Consider the following 21766-nt stretch of genomic DNA (forward strand, 5'->3'; position numbering starts at 1 on the left):
AAGACCTTCTTTGTTAGACCTTTATTTCCTGACTCTAGAAGATTTCCCCAGGTCTATAAGCCTCACTGTCTCTCATTCACAGTCTCTCTCTCCTCTCTCCCACACAACCCATCTACCTCCTTCTATTCCCCATTGCCCTTCTGGCTTTGCTTAAACCAAAGCATCTGTTGTTTGTACACAGTGCAATATGTAATTGTCTTAGTCTGTTTGGCTGCCATGACAAAATACCATGGACTGGGTGGTTTACAAACAAGAGAAATTCGTTTTTCACAGTTCTGGAATCCGGGAAGTCTAAGATCCAGGCCCTGGCAGATTTGGTGTCTGCTGAGAGGCTACTTTCTGGTTCATAAACAGCCAGCTTTTTATTGTGCCTCCTCACAGTGAAAGGGGCAAGGGAGGTTTCCAATGTCTCTATAAGGGCACTAATCCATTTATGACTTAATTACCTCCCAGGACCTTACTTCCTAATACCATCACAGTGGGGTTATGTTGCAACATAAGAATTTTAAAGGGGACATAAACATTTTATCTATAGGAATATTATTTTAGGAAAAAAAATTACTGTCTTATGACATTCTGCAGTGGATGATTATTTTGGTGATTCTTGAAAAACCTCATTATTTCTTTGAGAATATCAACATTCTATTCTATTTTCTATTTTATTATATTTCTAAATCTTGTGTCAAGGCATCGCCAAAAAAGAGAGATGGTGACATTTCCCCTGTACAGTGTTATGACGGGGCAACTAAGATGCTGTCTTGAAAGTGTGTGGTATATATACTGAGCAAACAAAACAACCCCCCCACCCCCACAATCTAACAAGTAAATGTAAAATTGCATTTATTTGTATATGTAATGGGATACATCATGGAAAATGAATTGGCTGGAGAAGACAGGCTAATTCTGTATTCTGGAAAAAAAGGAGATGGTATCTTTTCTGTGGTGTTGACAGTAGTGACCAAGAAAAGGAGACAAATCAAGGATGTAAAATCAATAGGCCTTGGTGATGACATCTGGGATGACTTTAAGGAAAACCTTAGGTCTTTAGTTTACTATCTGTGTGAAGTGAGGCTATTTACTCACTTACCCTCTCTAGGTCTCTAACTCATTTGGAAAATGAGAATAATTTATACTACTTCATAGAGATTTTCCATTAAGTGGCAAAACAAGTATTTGCAACTCCTAGATCTAGAGTACTTACTGAAAGGTTCTGGACTCAAGGATAAAATCATTCCCAGACACAAGATGAAAGGAAAATGGAGAACCAATTCATTCAATTAAAGTGGCTTTTATTCCACCTGGAGGGCAGGTGGGGTGAGATTCCTGACTAGGGAGAAATCCACACATGGGCTATGGTGGACAGGGATTTAAAGGGTTAGAGCAGCCAGAATTGGTCTGTCCATAGTTTTACCTGGGCAAGTAGGTGGGACACAGTTAGGGGGGCATGGATTGCTCCGTTCACTATTTCCTGGGAGGGACATGCTTTCTGGGACAGGAATCTTTCCTGGGTGGGTCGGTAACCCAATTCTGTCTCTTACCATTCTAAACAAAAATTATTGAGGCTAGTATATTCTCTGACCCTGTGCATGTAAAGACAGGGGGCAGAAACAATATAACCAATCCATATACCTTAGTAACATATAATTTTACAAAATTTATTTCTAATACACATTATTATGATCAATAAATCATCTGGTACTGATGTGAGATAGAGATGACTGAAGTGCTTCTGACTAGAGTCTTTCTAACATTGTGAGTTACTAATCTCAATTACTTAAATATTAACCAAATTATGGCATATTAATTCATACCCGTATCTCATTCTGTGTAAACTGTTTATATTAAAGATCATATACAAACATTTTTAGGTTTAGTCTTCCTTAATATTGTTAAGTTGAGTCTATGGGAGAAAAAATTGGGATGGGTTGACAAGTACACCTAAAATCCAGAATTCATTTTCTTTAAGTGAGGACTACATTAACTCTCATCCCTAGTTGGCTAGCAAATCCTACAAAATGTGATTTTAGGCAAGAAGCTAAAGAGCAAAATAATTGATTCACTCTAGTGAACGACTTGCTTTCTCTTTTTCTTTTCTTCTTATTTTGTTAAGAAATAAAATAAAGTAAATCACTTCATCCTTCTTGGTGCTATTAGAAGACAGATCTTCCAAATTTTAGGAAGCAACAAATCCAAATCGTATGTTGTTCTTATTTTCTTTTTCTCAGTCTTTGTCTTCCCTTGCAGCCCTTTCTCCACTGCTAAGCAGGCAGCATGACTCTACCCTCCCCCCCTTTTGTTCTTTAGAAGACACTCGTTAACATTCACTAATGTATGCTAATGAGCAATAATTAGCATCTCTGATGTGAACAAAAGCAGCGCTACAAAGGAAGGGTAAAGACGTGTATAGAGTTCAGCCAGCCTTTTGTACTTCTTTCTGTTTTAGAGACAATCTTTTGTTTCACAATTTTACAATTCTGTAGTGTTTTCTGTTTGTTTGTTTCATTTTGTTTGTTTATCCACATATCATGATGACCATTCTTAATGACTTGAAATATTGCAGAAATTCTAGGGAGAACAGAAGATTCCTTTGTGTTCTGAATAATCCAAGGATATAAGCATAGCTGCTGAGAGTTTACAACAGAAATTTGTATTTTTATCTGGTTATTTTGGTATCCTATTACTATAAAAGATTTTAACTGCAAGAACTCACACAAGAGAATGTATTTTTATTTCACCGCACTTATTTACAGTGGTTGCCCTTTATGATGGTAATTGCAATGTGAGTGCATACACTCTGAATATATATTATGGCAGCATGGTTAAATAAAACAATGTTCCCTCCCCCCTAAATAATCTAAATGCAAGGCTCACCATTTACTTTTTTTGTAACCACAGAGAGCCCTAAATGCCTTTATAAATAGCTATTTATTTATTGAATATGCATAGTTGAAAAAAAAAAAAAGCCAGCCCTCCAAACCACATAGAGCAAGAGCTGTTTTTGTTCTTTCTGCAGACCAATGGGGTTGTGAGATACCTAATTGCAGTTTCTCACAAATACTCCATTCCAACATGTAATTCGCCATTTGCAGAACTATGCTTCAGCATTTCATATTTGTTCTCTCAGCTTAGGGGTGGTAGAATTTGGAAACATACCAGCTACCCACTTTGCTCAGTCTGTGTTTAATTATAATTTCATGTACCATAAAAGCAGGAGGAAAAAGTGCAAGAAAATTAGATGTGCATCTCCTTTCCTTCCTTCTGAAGTATATAAAAAATAATTTATTTCTATTGTAAAAGGAGAGAATGGAGGTCTTTATTTTGAGTGGTTTTTCTTTTTATTTCCTTTCTGTTTGGCTCAGAGTTAGCCATCCTCTCTATGACCTCACAGTAAAATGTATTTCTCCACAAACTTCATCGTGCTCCATTTATCAACCCTGGTATTTTATTTTGTGCTTTTAATAAAGCTGGTATCAGCAGCTATTTATTCTCTACTTCTTGGGGGCCTTAAAGCCTCAAAAATGAGTATAATCTAGAAGAAAAAACATTGGAAGATGACAGCTATTGTAACAGTTGTAATTTTTGCCTGTCCCCTTTCTTTTGGGTGGGTGAGTCTTGCCAAAAACTAACATTATTTTTCTCTTTGTAATTTTAAAACCACAGAGATTGAAAATAACTATTTAGTTCCTCTAAGGTATTATAATGTTTGAATATGTGATGACCAGCTTTGGGGGCATTTATTATACAAGTTTCCATTAGAATGTTTTAGAATATGTGTGCCTCCTGGTTTTCACAAAGATGGTTTTTAAGGCCGATAAGAAAGATCCTGGCAAAGGCAAAAGGACTATCAGGCCAGGTCTGTTAAATTAAATTTTTCCCCAGATACTTTGGTGGTATTTAAATATAATCTCATTCTGTGTTTCCTACTTTTGATAATTTTTAAAATGTCTTATAGTTTACAGCTTTATTAAAGTATTTGATTGGTAGAAGAACTACAATACTTCTATTCACTCAATGGCTTCTGAAATATCATGCCTCTTACTGTCATTTGAAGGACTTGGGGTTGTTACAAGCAAATGCTATGAGCCTCTTATTCTTACTTAAAAGTATCCAAAATAAAAATGGCTGCTTAATTAACCTGACTCAAATATGATGTCTTGACTAGATACTATTCTGGAGTAAGAAGGATTGCATCCCATCATTTTTTTTTTTCATCCCATCATTTTAATTTGATTTTGTAGAGACTGATTTCTGTCCCCTACTTTGCACCTGCCAATAGTGTTCATCAGAAGTAAATGAAAGCAGAGAGGGGCGCCATTCTCTACATGAAGGTAATTACCTGAATACGGTTTGGTACCTCAGTCTGGCATTCATAGCTAACTTTTTCATTCTTTTGACATTTAGAATGATTTATTCTTTGTTTGGGTTTTAGAAAAGCAGAAAATCTAAATGTGGTTCTTGGCTATAGCATCTATTCGTAAACACATACACATAAATGTATATACATACGTAATTTTCTTCATATAATCTGCATCACCATCATCATTAACATTGCTACAATCAAAAATTAGCAATGTGAGGGTCACTGGATGGCTTCAGATATAGAATTTTCAGAGAATATAATTGCATAGGGTCTATTAATAGGGAGGCTGAATTTTAAGGAGACTTTTATTTCTAAACCATACCTTATTTTTTATAGTTTCACTGGTCTGTTTCCCCTCTTTTCTCTTCCCCCCAACCCCAAAAGGAGAGATTCCGTGTTTTTGTTAAGGGGCTTATAATTCTCCTTCCTTATAGAATATGACAGATTTTTCTTTGGAATACACTATCCTTAAAAAAAAAAAAAAAAAAGTACCTTTATTTATACCAGAATGTTTATTGCAGCCCAATTCATAATTGCTAAGTTATAGGAGAAGCCCTAGTGCCCATCAACCCACAAATGGATTAATAAATTGTGGTATATGTACACTATGGAATATTATGCAGCCTTAAAGAAAGATGGAGACTTTACCTCTTTCATGTTTACATGGATGGAGCTGGAACATATTCTTCTTAGCAAAGTATCACAAGAATGGAAGAAAAAGTATCCAATGTACTCAGCCCTGCTATGAAACTAATGTGTAGCTTTCTTATGAAAGCTATGACCCAATTATAGCTCAAGAATATGGGGATAGCAGAGACTGAGGGGAGGGGATGTGGGAGGATGGGTAGAGGGAGGGTAATTGGTGGGACCACACCTATGGTGCATCTTATAAGGGTACAATTTACTAAATGTAGAATATAAATGTCTTAACACAATAACTAAGAGGATGCTGTGAAGGCTATGTTAACCAGTGTGACAAAAATATTTCAGAGTGTATATACAACCAGCACATTGTACCCTATGATTGCATTAATGTACACAGCTATGATTTAATAAAATATATATATAAATAGAAAAAAAAAGTACCTTTATTTTATTCACATTTTCTAGATCCTCTCACCTTGTTAAAGCAAACTATTGATAGTATAGATACTGGAAGACAATCTAATTTTTGTTAACCTGAGGTTATACATATATAATATAAAAATAGAAAATATGTATTTATAATTTGTAGCAAAGACAAAAATGCAAATCTTTGCCTTTATCCTTTTCCTCTGTCACTTACTGTACTCATCGCCCATTTCTATTCTTTGACTTCCCTTTCTTTGCTGTGCTCATAGTCTTTCCTTCCCCTACTTACTCCTTCTATTCCCCTTTTTTCCTCTTTCTTTCCTTCTCTTTTCCCCATTCTTTAGAAGGGGTATACTTTTGAATTGGTATACAGTGGACTCAAATTTAAGAAAGGGTACATTAGTAAATTGCTTGGTTTTGTTTTTTTGAGACAGAGCCTTAAGCTGTCACCCTGGGTAGAGTGCTGTGGCATCACCGCTCACAGCAACCTCCAACTCCTGGGCTTAAGTGACTCTCTTGCCTTAGCCTCCCAAGTAGCTGGGACCACAGGTGCCCACTACAACACCTGGCTATTTTTTGGTTGCAGCCATCATTGTTATTTGGCGGGCCTGGCCTGGGTTCGAACCCACCAGCTCAGGTGTATGTGGCTGGCGCCTTAGCCACTTGAGCCACAGGCGCCAAGCCAATTGCTTGGTGTCTCAGTCAGAGAAACATAAGCCAAGAACAAAAGCAGGAACAACTATGTAATTAAATTAATAGTGTAGCTTGAGTTGTTTGTGTAACATTTGGGAGGGTTCATTTTATAACCTGCATCATCAATTTCTCATTCTGATTGGATCTTTTGTCTACACAACTTCATCAGATGTATGCCTGCCAACATTAACATTGATCTCCACATCATCAATTCCAATGGTCCATTTTCAATCTTCATTGTACTCAACTTAGCAGCATATAACACATCTCTTTGACGCCTATCAAATTGCCTTCTTATTTTCTTTCTATTTAACTGATTGTTCACTCTGTCTCTGTGGCTGGTTCTTTTTCCTGCTCTCTCAATTTGGTAGTCTCCCTTTTCTCTTTTGTTTACACTCACTTCCTCAGTGATCTCACCTGGTCTTAGGGCTTTAAATACCACCTATGTGCTAATAATTCCAAAATTGATACATATTTCTAGCCCAGACCTTTGTTTTGAATTCTAGGTGCTAATATTCAAGTGCCTACTTAACTTTGTGCTTGAATCTCTAATAGGCATCTGAAATCCATCACTTCAAATTAAACTTCTCATCTTCAACATCTCCCATCCTAAGCTATTCTCCCTGTAGTCTCCCATCTTTATTCCTTGCAGTTCCACCCATCCAGTTGCCTATGCCAATAGTCTAAGCATTGTCCTTTGATTATTCTTTCTCTCACATCTTGCATCATACCTGACAAGGATGACATGAGTTCTTTAGCTAAGATTTGGGAATGTATCATGCCATAGATTAATATTCTTGTCAAGGAAGTTTGATCTGAGTCAAAAGTCACCCCATTTGTCTGAGAGTGGCTGATTTTATCACATACAAAAAGGAATCCTGAGAGGAAACACACAAAACAGCCTAGTAAACATAGCTAATAGATTGCTGCTATAGCCTAAGTAAGCTGGCTGAACTATTCATACCTAATCTTGAACCTCATGGTTAGAACTTTCATTCTTTTCCATCAAATAGCAAGACCCATTAGAGACAGTGGTTTTTTTTTTTTATAATCTACAAACTCATATTCCAGGCTATTTGCTCTGTATACCTTTGTAAGTGCACAATATGTGTTGATTGCATTCTCAGTTTCCAAAGTAATAACTGGTGTAGCAGATACTGCTTGAAGAGCAAAATATGGGTCAAAAGAACTGGCAAAACCATTGAACTCTTCTGGCCACTTGGCCATTCTGTGATTCTGAAAAACCATGAAACACTTTCAGCACTAGAGATTAAAAAAGAAAGCCCAGAACAATATCCACTTTCCTGAACAACTCCAATGGCTCAGAAGTGGGACATTCTCTGTTGTTTCCTTTTACTGTTTTTAATTACTGAGTCTATTTGCATGAAATGAGGATCTGGGTTGCCTAGGAGTTCATCTGCTCCTGCTGCATGTTCCTCTCTTAAATACATGTACTTGAATGCTGTTTTGATTGCTGTCTCCAACACTTTGACAGACTGCCCCTTCTCTTCTTTCATTATCCTCCCATCGCTCCCCAGGAGAGAAGATTATTTTTAAAGTGCATGATCAATAGGCATCCGGAAGCAGCCAACACATGAGGGGATCATATGATTGGGAATATGCTACTAGGGATTGCCGAGACAAATGATGGCAATGGGCCATCTCAAAGATTGAGAAAGGAGAGACCTTGTGTAGCTCCCATTCAAGTATTCTGAGTTATTCCTTTGCATAGCCTTTTATCTTGAAGGGGGTTCTTAACTTGGTTCTTTAGCATTGCCTTGAATTGAGGAGGTACAGATCAGTGCTGATATATGTAATTACTTTTCAGGCCAAATCAGATGGCATTAACATTGAACTTGGCCTGGGGATAGCGAAAGAGGCGTAAGTCTCCTGGTCATGGTGCTGCTGATGATGTCATTGCTGAGGGTTTGAATCAAGAACAAAACAAGTATTATCACAATGGCTGTTTAAATAAATGACTGTACTATGGCCAAAGAAATGCTATTGAGTAAAGAAGATACCTAATGGAATGTGGAGATGGTCTGATGCTCAGACCAGCATCATGATTGGAAGCCAACTAGAGAGGAAGGAATGGGCTGGTTCTGCAGCACTCCTCCTTTAACCACTTAGAAATTACAGCTCTATTTTAGTTCTGTGTTTGTCACTGCAGGGAATATCTTCCCTTATGGAATTTTAAATTTTATTTAATGGTCATTTGTAACTATCCTTCTGTACCAGATAAGATGATCCGTGACCCCAGCCCTGCTCTCTCCCTCCCCCGGTTATTAGAGAAAACTGTATTGCTATTTATCTCCCTGGCTGCATTTTGGCTCTGCTGTTCTTACTTAAGATACAAATCTTCCTAAAGATTTCCTCCTATTTTTTTTGTTCATTAAGTAGGTTTTCCTATTTCATTTAATTAACTTGATTAAACCACATGCTAGTGAGTTGATCATTGCATGTCAGTATACTATATTGTGCAAATTTTTTGGTTTAAATTCATTTTGACTATACATGTTGCAAAATAAGCTGTGGGTGAGCATTTGCGATTTGTCCTCAGCTGTTTCTATATTTTACATAACTGATAAGACCCTGCTCTAAGGCTAATCTTGTATTATTAAAATGCCTTCCTTGGGAATTCTTCTTTGACTAAAGAAGCTTAGTGGTGGCATTAGTTGCAAATAAAATACCATGACCTATTGTAGAATGTGGAATATCTTTTTAGAAGTGTCTGCCTTCATTATTGCAAACTCTTAGTAGTGACATAAAGATCTTTGTTCTGTCTGGATCCAGTTCCAACCAGCAACAGAAGGCATATGTCCACTGTGAACAAAAGAACATTTATTTTCACATTCTGTGGCTGATGTGGAGTGATAACATTTTGCATATTCTAAAAATTTTTATGCAGATGATGTTTAAAGGGGAAAAAAGTGGTTTTACAATAATCTGCTTTGTGAATGAAATTTACACTCTTGGCATGTGTTGCTTTTGCAATATGCCTGTCAAGTTCTGCATAATAACCCTTGACAATGTGTGAGTAGAAACAAAACCAAGGGTTGTTTCATCTGTACACAGCAACATCATTTGTCATCTTTGCTTTTTTTGACATTTGCCATTTCAACTTAAATAAAAATATGATGAGATTAATATTTTATAACAAGTTTAGTTTTTAAGAGATAGCCTATCCTAATTTTTACCAAGACAAAGTCGGGTGTCTAAATCTATAATGAATAGGCATTAGGTTGATAAGGGAAAACAATCTGACAATTAATATATTTTCCCCATATTATTGTATCATTAAAAATATAAAACCTTTATATGCCTTTATAAAAATGAAGCAAAACTAAAAACAAGATGCTGTAGGAATATAGGATGAGGAATAAATTTTCCTAGACTGTTTTGAAAAGAAATGCAAAATTACTCATCTCCACTCTGTTGAGGGGAATGATAGATTGGGCAATTTAGGTCATGTCAACTTAATACCCATAAAAATAATTAAAATAGAAAAGATAAGACTTTAAGCATTTTTCTAAAGACTTTGTGTTGCTTGATGAACAGGTTGGAATGAATTATTCTGGATTTTTAAGTCATTAATTTGGTTTTAATAACCTCATTGGTTTGGGCACGTGACTATAGCTTTACTAACAATCTAATTTTTCATAACATGAAATGACCTAAAAAAACCCAAGTCTACTTCCTGTAATACAGAATTTATTTTGGTTAAAGTTATTTTTTTTTTATTGTTGGGGATTCATTGAGGGTACAATAAGCCAGGTTACATTGATTGCAATTGTTAGGCAAAGTCCCTCTTGCAATCATGTCTTGCCCCCATAAAGTGTGACACACACCAAGGCCCCACACCCCTCCCTCTGTCCCTCTTTCTGCTTTTCCTCCCCCCCATAACCTTAATTGTCCTCATATCAAAATTGAGTACATAGGATTCATGCTTCTCCATTCTTGTGATGCTTTACTAAGAATAATGTCTTCCACTTCCATCCAGGTTAATACGAAGGATGTAAAGTCTCCATTTTTTTTTAATGGCTGAATAGTATTCCATGGTATACATATACCACTGCTTGTTAATCCATTCCTGGGTTGGTGGGCATTTAGGCTGTTTCCACATTTTGGTGATTGTAAATTGAGCTACAATAAACAGTCTAGTACAAGTGTCCTTATGATAAAAGGATTTTTTTTCCTTCTGGGTAGATGCCCAGTAATGGGATTGCAGGATCAAATGGGAGGTCTAGCTTGAGTGCTTTGAGGTTTCTCCATACTTCCTTCCAGAAAGGTTGTACTAGTTTGCAGTCCCACCAGCAGTGTAAAAGTGTTCCCTTCTCTCCACATCCACGCCAGCATCTGCAGTTTTGAGGTTTTGTGATGTGGGCCATTCTCACTGGGGTTAGATGATATCTCAGAGATGTTTTGATTTGCATTTCTCTAATATATAGAGATGATGAACATTTTTTCATGTTTGTTAGCCATTCGTCTGTCATCTTTAGAGAAGGTTCTATTCATGTCTTTTGCCCATTGATATAAGGGATTGTTGGCTTTTTTCATGTGGATTAATTTGAGTTCTCTATAGATCCTAGTTATCAAGAACTTTTGTCTGATTGAAAATATGCAAATATCCTTTCCCATTGTGTAGGTTGTCTCTTTGTTTTGGTTATTGTCTCCTTAGCTGTACAGAAGCTTTTCAGTTTAATGAAGTCCCATTTGTTTATTTTTGTTGTTGTTGCAATTGCCATGGCAGTCTTCTTCATGAAGTCTTTCCCCAGGCCAATAACTTCTAGTGTTTTTCCTATGCTTTCTTTGAGGATTTTTATTGTTTCATGCCTTAAATTTAAGTCCTTTATCCATCTTGAATCAATTTCTGTGAGTGGGGAAAGGTGTGGGTCCAGTTTCAGTCTTTTACATGTAGACGTCCAGTTCTCCCAACACCATTTATTGAATAGGGAGTCTTTCTCTCAAGATATGTTCTTGTTTGGTTTATCGAAGATTAGGTGGTTGTAAGATGTTAGTTTCATTTCTTGGTTTTCAATTCAATTCCAAGTGTCTATGTCTCTTTTTTGTGCCTGTACCATGCTGTCTTGACCACTATGGCTTTGTAGTACAGACTAAAATCTGGTATGCTGATGCCCCCACCTTTATTTTTGTTACTAAGAACTGCTTTAGCTATATGGGGTTTTTTCCGGTTCCATACAAAACGCAAAATCATTTTCTCCAAATCTTGAAAGTATGATGTTGGTATTTTGATAGGAATGGCATTGAATAGGTAGATTGCTTTGGGAAGTATAGACATTTTAACAATGTTGATTCTTCCAATCCATGAGCATGGTATGTTCTTCCATTTGTTAATGTCCTCTGCTATTTCCTTTCTGAGGATTTCATAGTTTTCTTTATAGAGGTCCTTCACCTCCTTCGTTAGGTATATTCCTAGGTATTTCATTTTCTTTGAGACTATGGTGAAGGGAGTTGTGTCCTTAATTAGCTTCTCATCTTGACTGTTATTGGTGTATACAAAGGCTACTGACTTGTGGACATTGATTTTATATCCTGAAACATTACTGTATTTTTTGATGACTTCTAGGAGTCTTGTGGTTGAGTCTTTGGGGTTCTCTAAGTATAAGATCATGTCGTCAGCAAAGAGGGAGAGTTTGACCTCCTCTGCTCCCATTTGGATTCCCTTTATTTCCTTGTCTTGCCTAATTGTATTGGCTAGAACTTCCAGCACCATGTTGAAAAGTAAAGGTGACAGAGGACAACCTTGTCTGGTTCCAGTTCTAAGAGGAAAGGCTTTCAGTTTTACTCCATTCAGTAAAATATTGGCTGTGGGTTTGTCATAGATAGCTTCAATCAGTTTTAGAAATGTGCCACCTATGCCTATACTCTTTAGTGTTCTAATTAGAAAAGGATGCTGGATTTCATCAAATGCTTTTTCTGCATCTATTGAGAGGATCATATGATCTTTATTTTTGCCTCTGTTAATATTGGTTAAAGTTATTTTGAATTGAGCTGATAGGCTTATAGCTGATATCCCTGTAGAGAATGAAACAAAAGAATTCTTATATAGCATCATATAGTATGCTATAGCTATATATCATTAGTAAATAATGCTGATTTTGATATATTTATTGAACATGTGTTTCTTAACTTCACAAAAACAAAAACTAATCACTAACAATTATACCTCATTTAAATAATTTCTATACTTTTTTTTTCTTTCTTCAACAGTACAAATCCAAGTGGAGGAAAAAGAAGATGATACTGAGGAAAGCTCGAGTAAGTCGCCATGGGCCCACTGGGATGTATTTCCTATGGAGCAGCAGTAAAGTTAATAAATTTATTCTCCTAGCTTGTGGGGCTGAGCTACCTCATACAAACAGACGCATACATAGATCATTTTTGATGGTCTCACAACAGGGATCAATCCAGCAAATAGAATCCCCATTCTAGATTCTATTCAGTTGGCATATGGCACTCCTACCCATTAGTAGGTTGCCCATGAGCAAGTGTATTTTGGTCCAGGAAGTTTTGCTTTTTAATTTTTCTCCTATTCCCCACCACCACCCAAAATCCTTTGACTCTAAAAGCTTTTCTCTAAGACTGAGTTATAGAATAGGATAGATTGGTTATTTATTTATTTATTTATTTTGAGACAGAGTCTCACTTTGACACCTGTGGTAATGTGCTGTGGAGTCATATCTCACAGCAACCTCAAACTCCTGGGATTAAGCCATTCTCTTGCCTCAGCCTCCTAAGTAGCTGGAACTACAGGCGCCTGCCACAACACCCAGCTATTTTTAGAGAGGAGGTCTTGCTCTGGCTCAGGCTGGTCTCCAACCAATGAGCTCAGGCAATCCACCCACCTTGGCCTCTCAAGTGCTGGGATTACAGGTTTGAGTCACCACACCCAGCTTGACAGACTGGTTATTTTGACTGAATCAACCAGGTGGTTCAATGAAAATGAACGAATGTCTTCCTTTATACCAAATTCATGGGTATTTTGTTCAAATTGCTCTGCTGTTTTTACTTTTGTAGATTTAGCTCAAGAGACTGAATTGTGGCCCCTTTCTAGGCATCAAGACCACTCAAGAACATGAGAAAGACTATTATATGAGTAAAAGCTTTGATTTTACCAAAAATGAAAGAAAAAAGAATGTCTAAAGAAGGAGGTTGGGCATTGTGGCTCACACTTGTAATCCCAGTACTGTGGGAGGCTGAGGTGAGAGAATTTCTTGCTATCAGGAGAGACCAGCCTAGGCAATATAGTGAGACCCTATCTCTACAAAAAATAAATTAAAAAAGAAAAAAAGAAAGAAATTAGCCAGGTTCTACCTGCTAGGGAGGCTGACACCTGAGGATCACTTGAGCCACAAGTTTGAGGCTTCAGGGAGCTATGATCACGCCATTACTCTCCAGCCTGAGTGACAGAGTAAGATTGCATCTCAAAACAAACAAACAAACAGAAGAACACAGAGGAGTTCGATATAGGGACATTAAGGCTATCAAATTTATACCTGATGCTATCAATTTTATATCTTGATCACAATGTGGCAGCAACTGAATGTTCACAATGCCAATTGTTTTTATTAATTTGGTAGCTCCTAAATGAAAATAGACAGGAGTCTCACACAGTTTATGAGTTCCATGTTTTGAGTAAAGAATTGGGTCCATTCCAAAAGTTAGCATCATTTACAAATCTGCATTTAGAAGCCCATCATAAAATGTTCATTTTACAGTTTGAATCCTTGGAAGCTAGATAAAGACTAAAGACAGCTTTTTGTTTCTAAATGGTAATAGCTAAATTTAATGATGCACATTTTGTCCATGGTAAAACTATCCAAGTTTAATAGTTTAGTTTTTATTTTTAATTGACTTCAAGTAAATTTATTTCTGGATTCTCTTTCTCCCCTTGCCTCCTCCCCATCACCATCATACTTCTATAATTAGTCTTTAAAAGAATTTTAGGAGCTACTTTAAAATTTAATTCCACTGTGATTGAAATCATGCTTTGTATGACGCCAATCTTCTTAAACTGTATTGACACTTCTTTTAATGGCCAAGAATAAAATTTAGTCCAGTGAATAGTTATTGTGCACTAAATTGTTATGTACAATGTTTTATAAACATTAATAATGTTAAGTTGGTTAATAGTGTTAGGTCTTCAATGTCTTTAATTTTTTATTGTGATAATAACACTTAATGTGAGACTTACTGTTAATAAATTTTTGAGTGTGCAATACAGTGCTGTTAACTATAGGCACAATGTTTAGAGCAGATTCCTAGAGCTTATTCTTTTTGGATAATTGCAACTTTAGATCCATTGGATAAACAAGTCTGAATTTTTCTTCCCCTTGGCTTCTAGCAACCACCATTCTACTCTCTTTTTCTATGAGTCTGACTAGTTTAGATACTTCATAAAGTTGGAATCATGCAGTATCTGTTCTGTGAGTAACTTATTTCACTTAGCATGATGTCCTCCATCTGTATTTTAAAGGCTAAATAATGTTTCATAGTATATATGTAATACATTTTTTTTAATCCATTCATCTGTTGAATACTTAGGTTGTTTCTACATCTTGGCTATTGGGAATAATGCTTCAATGAACATGGAGTAAAAATATTTCTTCATGATCCCAATTTCAATTATTTTAGATAAATACTGAAGGGTCAAATTACTGGATGATATGGTGGTTCTATTTTCAGTGTTTTGAGGAACTTCCATACTGTTTCTTATATCAGGTGCACCATTTTACATTCTTACTCATATTGTACAAGGGTCCCAGTTTCACCTCATCTTTGCTAACTCTTGCTGCATTTTGTATTTTTGATAATAGCCATCCTAACAGGTATGAGGGGATAATCTCATTGTGGTTTTGATTTGCATTTCTCTATTGATTCATGAGTTACGCATTTTTCGTATACTTTTTGGCCATTTGTATGTCTTCTTTAGAGAAATATCCAAGTCCTTTCTGCATTTTAAAAATTGAGTTATCATTATTGTTATATTGCTTTGAGTTGTAGGAATTTCTTATACATTTTTGATATTAACTCCTTATCAAATATATGATTTGAAAATATTTACTCTCCTTATATAGTCACTTTTCACTTTTTCTTTTTTTGAGACAGAGTCTCACTATGTCGCCCTCAGTAGAGTGCAGTGACATCATAGCTCACAGCAACTTCAAACTCTTGGGCTTAAGTGATTCTCTTGCCTCAGCCTGCCAAGTAGCTGGGACTACGGGCACCCACCACAATGCCCAGCTATTTTTTTGTTGCAATTGTTTAGCTGGCCTGGGGAGAGGTTTGAATCTGCCACCCTCGTGTATGTGGCCGGTATTGTAACCACTGTGGTATGGGCACTGAGCCAACTTTTCACTCTATTTTCTTCGCTGTGCAAAAACTTATTAGTTTGATGAGATCCCAATTACCTATTTTTGCTTTTGTTCCCTGTACTTTGGTGTCATATTCAAGAAATCATTACTAAGTCCAGTATCATGAAGCTTTTTCTTTGTTTTCTTATAGATCTACAGTTTCATGTCTTACATGTAAATCTTTAATTAATTCTGAGTTAATTTTTGTGTATGGTTTCAAATAAGAGTTCAATTTAATTTCTTTGCACCTAGATATCCAGTTTTTCCAACATTCTTTGTTGAAGAGACTATTATTTCTCATTGTATATTTTTGGCAACCTTATAATAGATCAGCTTGACTGCATACATATGGGTTGTTTGTTCTATTCCACTGGTCTATTATTTTTATGCTGTACTATACTGTTTTAATTACTATAGATTTGTGATATATTTTGAAATCGGGGAGTATAATGCCAACACTTTGTTCTTCTCCCTCAGGATTGTTTGGGGTATTTGACATCCTTCATGTTTCCATAGGACCTTCAAGATTATTTTTTCTATTTCTATACAAAAATGCCACTGAGATTTTGATTGGGATTGCTTTGAGTTTGTAGATTGTTTTGAATAATATGAACATGTTTATAATATTAAGTCTTCTAATCCATGAATGTAGTATGTCTTTCCAATTCCTGTGCCTTTCTTATATTATCAATGTTTTATTCTGACATATTTTATTCTTGTTCATGCTATTATAAAAAGAATTGTTTTCTTAATTTTCTTTTCTGATAATTCATTGTTAGTGTATATGAATGCAACTGATTTTTGTATGTTGATTTTGTATTCTGCAATTTCACTGAATTCACTTATTTGTTCTAACATATATCTGTGGCATCTTTAGGGCTGTCTATATATAAGATCACGTTATCTGCAAACATATATTTTACTTCTTCCTTCCTGATTTAGATCCCTTTAAACTTTCTTTTCCTTTTTCTTGCCTAATTTTTCTGGCTATGACTTCCAGTATTATGTTGAATAGCAGTGATAAAAAGTGAGAATCCTTACTTTTTTCTGATGTTAGAGAAAAACTTTTTAGTTTTTCACTAAAACATGGTTTTTCACTAAAATATGGTTTTATTATGTTGAGATAATTTCCTTCTATTTTTAGTTTGTTGAAGGTTTTTATATGAAAGAATGTTCAGATTTGTCAAATGGTATTTCTGTACCTATTGAGATTGATGTGATCTTTATCCTTGGTTCTGTAAATATGGCATAACATATTATTTAATTTTTTAATGTTGAACCACCCTTGCATCTTAGAGATAAATCTCAGTTGGTCATGATCTCTATGGTCCCTATGATCCTTTTAATGTGTTGAATTTGGTTTGCTAGTATTTTTTGAGAAATTTTGCATCTGGGGTTCAGCAGGAATATTGGCTAGTTTTCTTTTTTTGTAGTGTCTTTGTCTGGTTTTGGCATCAGAGGAATGCTGGCCTCCTTTCATGAGTTTGGGAGTGTTACTTCCTTTTCAATTTTATTGAAGAGTTTGAGAAAGATTGGCAGTAATTCTTCCTTAAATGTTTGGTAGAATCACTAGGAATGCCATCAGTTCCTGGACATTTCTTTATTGGGAGAATTTTGATTACTGATTTAATCTTCTTTTTAGTTATAGGTTTATTCAGATTTTTGTTTTTTTATGATTCATTCTTGGTAAATTGTATGTTTTTAGAATTTATCCATTTCTTCTAGGTTATGCAATTTGTCGTTAATTGTTCATAGTAGTCACATATGAACTTTTTATTTCTGTGACATCTGTTATTATGTCTTCTTTTTCATTTCTGATTTTATTTATTTGCATCTTCTTTTTTCTTAGTCTAACTGGTTTTGTCTATTTTGTCAATGTTCAGAAAACTTAGTTTTATTAATTTTCTTATTTTGTTTCTAGCTCTTATTTCATTTATTTCTGCCCTAATCTTTATTATTTCCCTGCTGCTAACTTTGAACTTATATTGTTCTTCTTTTTTTGGTTTCTTAAGCTGTAAAGCTAGGCGATTTACTTGATATTTTCTTCTTCTATAATGTAGGTGATTATCACTACAAATTTCACTCTATGGCACTGCTTTGTTGCATCACATAAGTTTTAATATGTTGTGTATTCACTTTCATTTCTCTCAAAATATTTTCTAATTTTTGCAGTTTTTCTAAAAGTGCAGCCTTTTGACTGAATCCAAATTTTACAGTACAAATCCTTTTATTTTGGAGTCTCTAGTCTTTTCTTTCCCTTCCCAGGGGAAAACTGGGAGCTGACAGTTTCCTTCTAATTATATGGTGCTGTCAGGGGGAGAGATTATGATGAGACTTTGAAAGGGGGCTTTTCTCTCCATTGAATAGAGTTCAGTGTCTACAGATAAGAAGTATTTTGCATTGCTATCAAGTAATCTATGATTTTCAGAGTTATAAAATAGCTTTTATCACTTACAGAAAGGTATGCTACAGATAATTTATAGTTTTCCATTGAAGTGCATTTTTTTTTTTTTTTTTTACCTACAGTAGCTTCTGTTTAAGAGGATAGTGGTATCTGTGAGAAATATTTGATTTTTATAACAGTTTATTCTAAATGGCAGAGTACATTAAGAAGAAAGAGAAATAAAAGTAGACCTGAGTGGCACCTGTGGCTCAAGGAGTAGGGTGCCGACCCCATGTACCAGAGGTGGTGTGTTCAAACCCAGCCCCTGCAAAAAAAGAAAAATAATAATAATAAAAGGACACCTTGTGAAGGAAGGAACTGAATTGACTCTCTACACTTTACCTAGAAGTTTCCTAGGAAATTATGGATATGAGTCATTAATTATTAATTTGGTGAATAAAAAAAGATAATGCTGCTATTGGTCTAAATTTTACATTAATTTATATTTACCAGTTATCTTTTTCTATACATAATGACAGAATGACCAAGTAAATGTGTAGTTTCCTTTTTTTAGACAAGGTCTCACTCTGTTGCCCAGGCTAAAGTGTAGTGGTATCATGGTAGCTTACTGCAATTTCAAACTTCTGAGCAGAGGCAATTCTCTCTCACCTTCCCTAGCAGCTGGGACTACAGGTTTTGTAGAGTCAGGGTCTTGCTGTGTTGCTCAGTTTGGTCTCTGACTCCTGGACTCAAGTGATCCTTCTACATCAGCTTCCCAAAGTGCATTAATTACAGGCATGAACCACCACACCTAGCCCTTTTAAAACAACAAGAATAATCAGGAAATAAATATTTGGAATCAAGAATGAAGAAAATTTGAATTGAGAGAAATCTCAAGGTCTGAATGATTTCTCCAAAATTATTCTAGTTTTGTAGTTTTTTGTTTGTTTGTTTTTTGCTGCTGTTTGGCCAGGTCTGGGTCCGAACCCTCCACCCTTGGTACATGGGGCCTGCGCCCCACCCACTGAGCCATAGGCACCGCCCCTAGTTTGTAGTATTTTTTGGTCATTCCTGTCCTTTGTTTTAAAATAGTAGAAGTATTAGTACATGCATAGTGATTAATCACTCAACGATTATGTCTTGGAATGGTAACCTCTAAACTCAGACTTGACTTGAATGCCCTTAGAGTTCATGGTATGATATTAAACTCCAAGCCAATTAACTCAAGTAAAGAAAGACTGTAACCATAAGGATATTAATATCTGGGGATCCACACACACATATTTGAGTAGATAAACCATAAAGGAAATGAAAATCTAGATACATTTATTTAAATAGAAGGCATATTATTGTGATTTGGAGAATTGTTAGACTGTGGTGTCAGATGTGTGATATAAGTTATAAACAAGTAAGAATAAAACCGTAATGTGACTAGGGTAACTGAAGTTGGTTTTTTCAAGTAAAGGCAAGATAATAAAAATTTTGGAAGCATCTTGAGTGATAGTACTTGGATGGGTTTCATTCTATAAATATTTATCAATATTTCCATTATGGTGCATATTTATCATAATGCTTAAATAAAGAAAATAAAATGTTTTAATAAAAAAAGAATAAAACTTGCAGTTTTATTCTAGTAAAAGAGAGCACTTTCTGATACCTATCACTGAATCTTCAACTGCTGAGTTTAGGTGAAGAGGAAGAGGAGGAGGAAGATAAACTACCCCGAAGAGAGAGCTTGAGACCAAAAAGGAAACGAACCAGAGATGTTATCAATGAGGAGGACCCAGAACCTGAACCAGAAGATGAAGAAACAAGAAAGGCAAGAGAAAAAGAGAGGAGGAGGAGGTTAAAGAGAGGAGCGTAAGTTGGTTTTGACATATTGAAAGTTTTGCTTATTCAAAAGCTCCGATGCTGAAAGAAGACCACACCTTTCAGACACTCCATGACCTTAAAATTAGTAATTAAAACTACTTTTAGAAAGACACCCTTAATCTGAAGCTACCATTTTACTCCACGCAATTAAACATATTTTGATAATTAAAATAGAATTTAAATGAATACATATTAAAAAGTGAACTATGAGAAATTCTTTTATGAAGGATCTAAACTATTGTAGGTCATTAACATTATAGTTAGTTTATAATTATCCCATTAATTGTATGCATTGTTATCTAGGTTAAGTAGAAACTCCTAAATAATGAACTCCTATCACTTTATCTTACAGAGCAGCGCTTGGCAAACTATAGCTAAATGCAGCTCAAGAGCTAAGAATGGCTTTTATCATTTTAAATGGTCATTAATAAAAAAAAGATGAATATGGGACAAAGAGTTGTATGTAGCATTCAAAATCTAAAATATTAACAATTTGGAAAAGAAAGTGTTACAAAGGATTTGGGTTGTCATTTCCTTTTGAATAAAATCCAGGATCTTTCAGTCCCACCAGGATGGCATTTTACTGAACCCTGACTTTTTGTGGAATAATGTGTTATATCTTCTTTAGGAAAAATCCAAGAAAATAATTTTCTTATCTTTGCTTTTCAATTTTCTGTGAAATTTTCAGATAGCAGGTAAGTAGGAAAAGTGTACATGTAAAACACATCTAATAACAGAAATCCTACACTCTTTGGAAAGGACTGAAGAGATGGACAACCTATTCTACAACTCACAGATGACAGGACTGTGGGAATCACCATGAAGTAGTGGAATCTCCTTTTTTTTTTTTGGCAGTTTATGGCCAGGGCTGAGTTTGAACCTGCTACCTCCAGTATACGGGGCCAGCGCCCTACTCCTTTGAGCTACAGGCGCCGCCTGGTAGTGGAATCTCCTTTAAATACTCCTAAAACTTTAAATGATGAGGAACTTTTCTAATATGTCCTCCAAAGTTGATACACTTCAGTACTCAATTGCTCTAACTCATATAGTATTCCTTATAAATGATTGTTATTAAGAGCAACTGCATGAAAATTTAGTCAGGTAGAGATGCTTAGTCTTAATAGATGATGGCTCCTTTTAGAATAAAAGAGTATCCCCATTCACTTCTTGTGTTAGTTTATTTGAATTTTTTCCCTCTCTTCTTTCTCCTCCTCCTATTTCTTCTCCTCTTCTTCTTCTCCTCAAACTCCTCTTCTTTCTCTTTTGATTACCAAGATATCACTTGCTTTTAAATTTTGACTATGGAAGTTTTAACATTTGTATCATCTTTTCAAATAATTTTATGCTTTATTCTTTTCAAAAACAAAGTGCAACACAATTTTAAGTCCCATGCATTATTATGATTATTATTTAAGTCCCAGGCATATATTACAGGACTATAATAATAGTTCTATTATTATATAGCGATAGAATAGTTTCTATTAGCAAAGCATATCTTACGCTTTCTGCGATGCTATTTCATTAAGACAACATTGCCATTAGAAAGGTGTGCATGATGTAGGTTATGTTCTAAAATTTGCTTTTCTTTTCCACTTACTCTTCAGAAAAATCCTTCTAAAAAGATTTTTCTTTTGGGCCAGAAATTTCCTGTTGAACTGCTCAATCTCTAGGAAACAGGGCCCTGGGTCCCATTTTTGTGATGCTATTTCTCCTTTGCTGTCTCTTCCACTTTCATTCTGATTTCAAGAAGCCCACAGGCACCTGTACCTTCATGCCTCCCACTCTTCCACATAACCAAACTTTGTCTTCTTAGTTTTGTAAGTTTCATTATTACTGCCACAATTTGTGGCCATAATTCTAAATCGTATCATAAATTATTTGTGATGCTTGATAGATCTATTTTCTATTTTAAGGTCTATTTTTTATTGTTAATTCTGAAGATAAGCATCTTTTTTGTTTGAAGAAAATGTATTAGTCAATGCATTTTGGGGAGGATTAGTAGTCAAATCAGGG

At 35.4% G+C, this 21766-nt stretch overlaps 1 protein-coding gene across 1 annotated transcript in view; it reads left to right on the forward strand.

Moving 5' to 3' along the window:
- TMC1 (transmembrane channel like 1) overlaps positions 1–21766 on the forward strand; it is a 357992-nt gene that overhangs the window by 212973 nt on the left and 123253 nt on the right. Inside the window, exons 2-3 of the mRNA XM_053575001.1 lie at positions 12356–12403; positions 19570–19741. Coding sequence (XP_053430976.1) covers positions 12356–12403; positions 19570–19741 — 220 coding nt within the window. The remainder of the gene's footprint in view (positions 1–12355; positions 12404–19569; positions 19742–21766) is intronic.

Source organism: Nycticebus coucang, chromosome 2 (assembly GCF_027406575.1).
Source record: "Nycticebus coucang isolate mNycCou1 chromosome 2, mNycCou1.pri, whole genome shotgun sequence".
Lineage (NCBI taxonomy): Eukaryota > Metazoa > Chordata > Mammalia > Primates > Lorisidae > Nycticebus > Nycticebus coucang.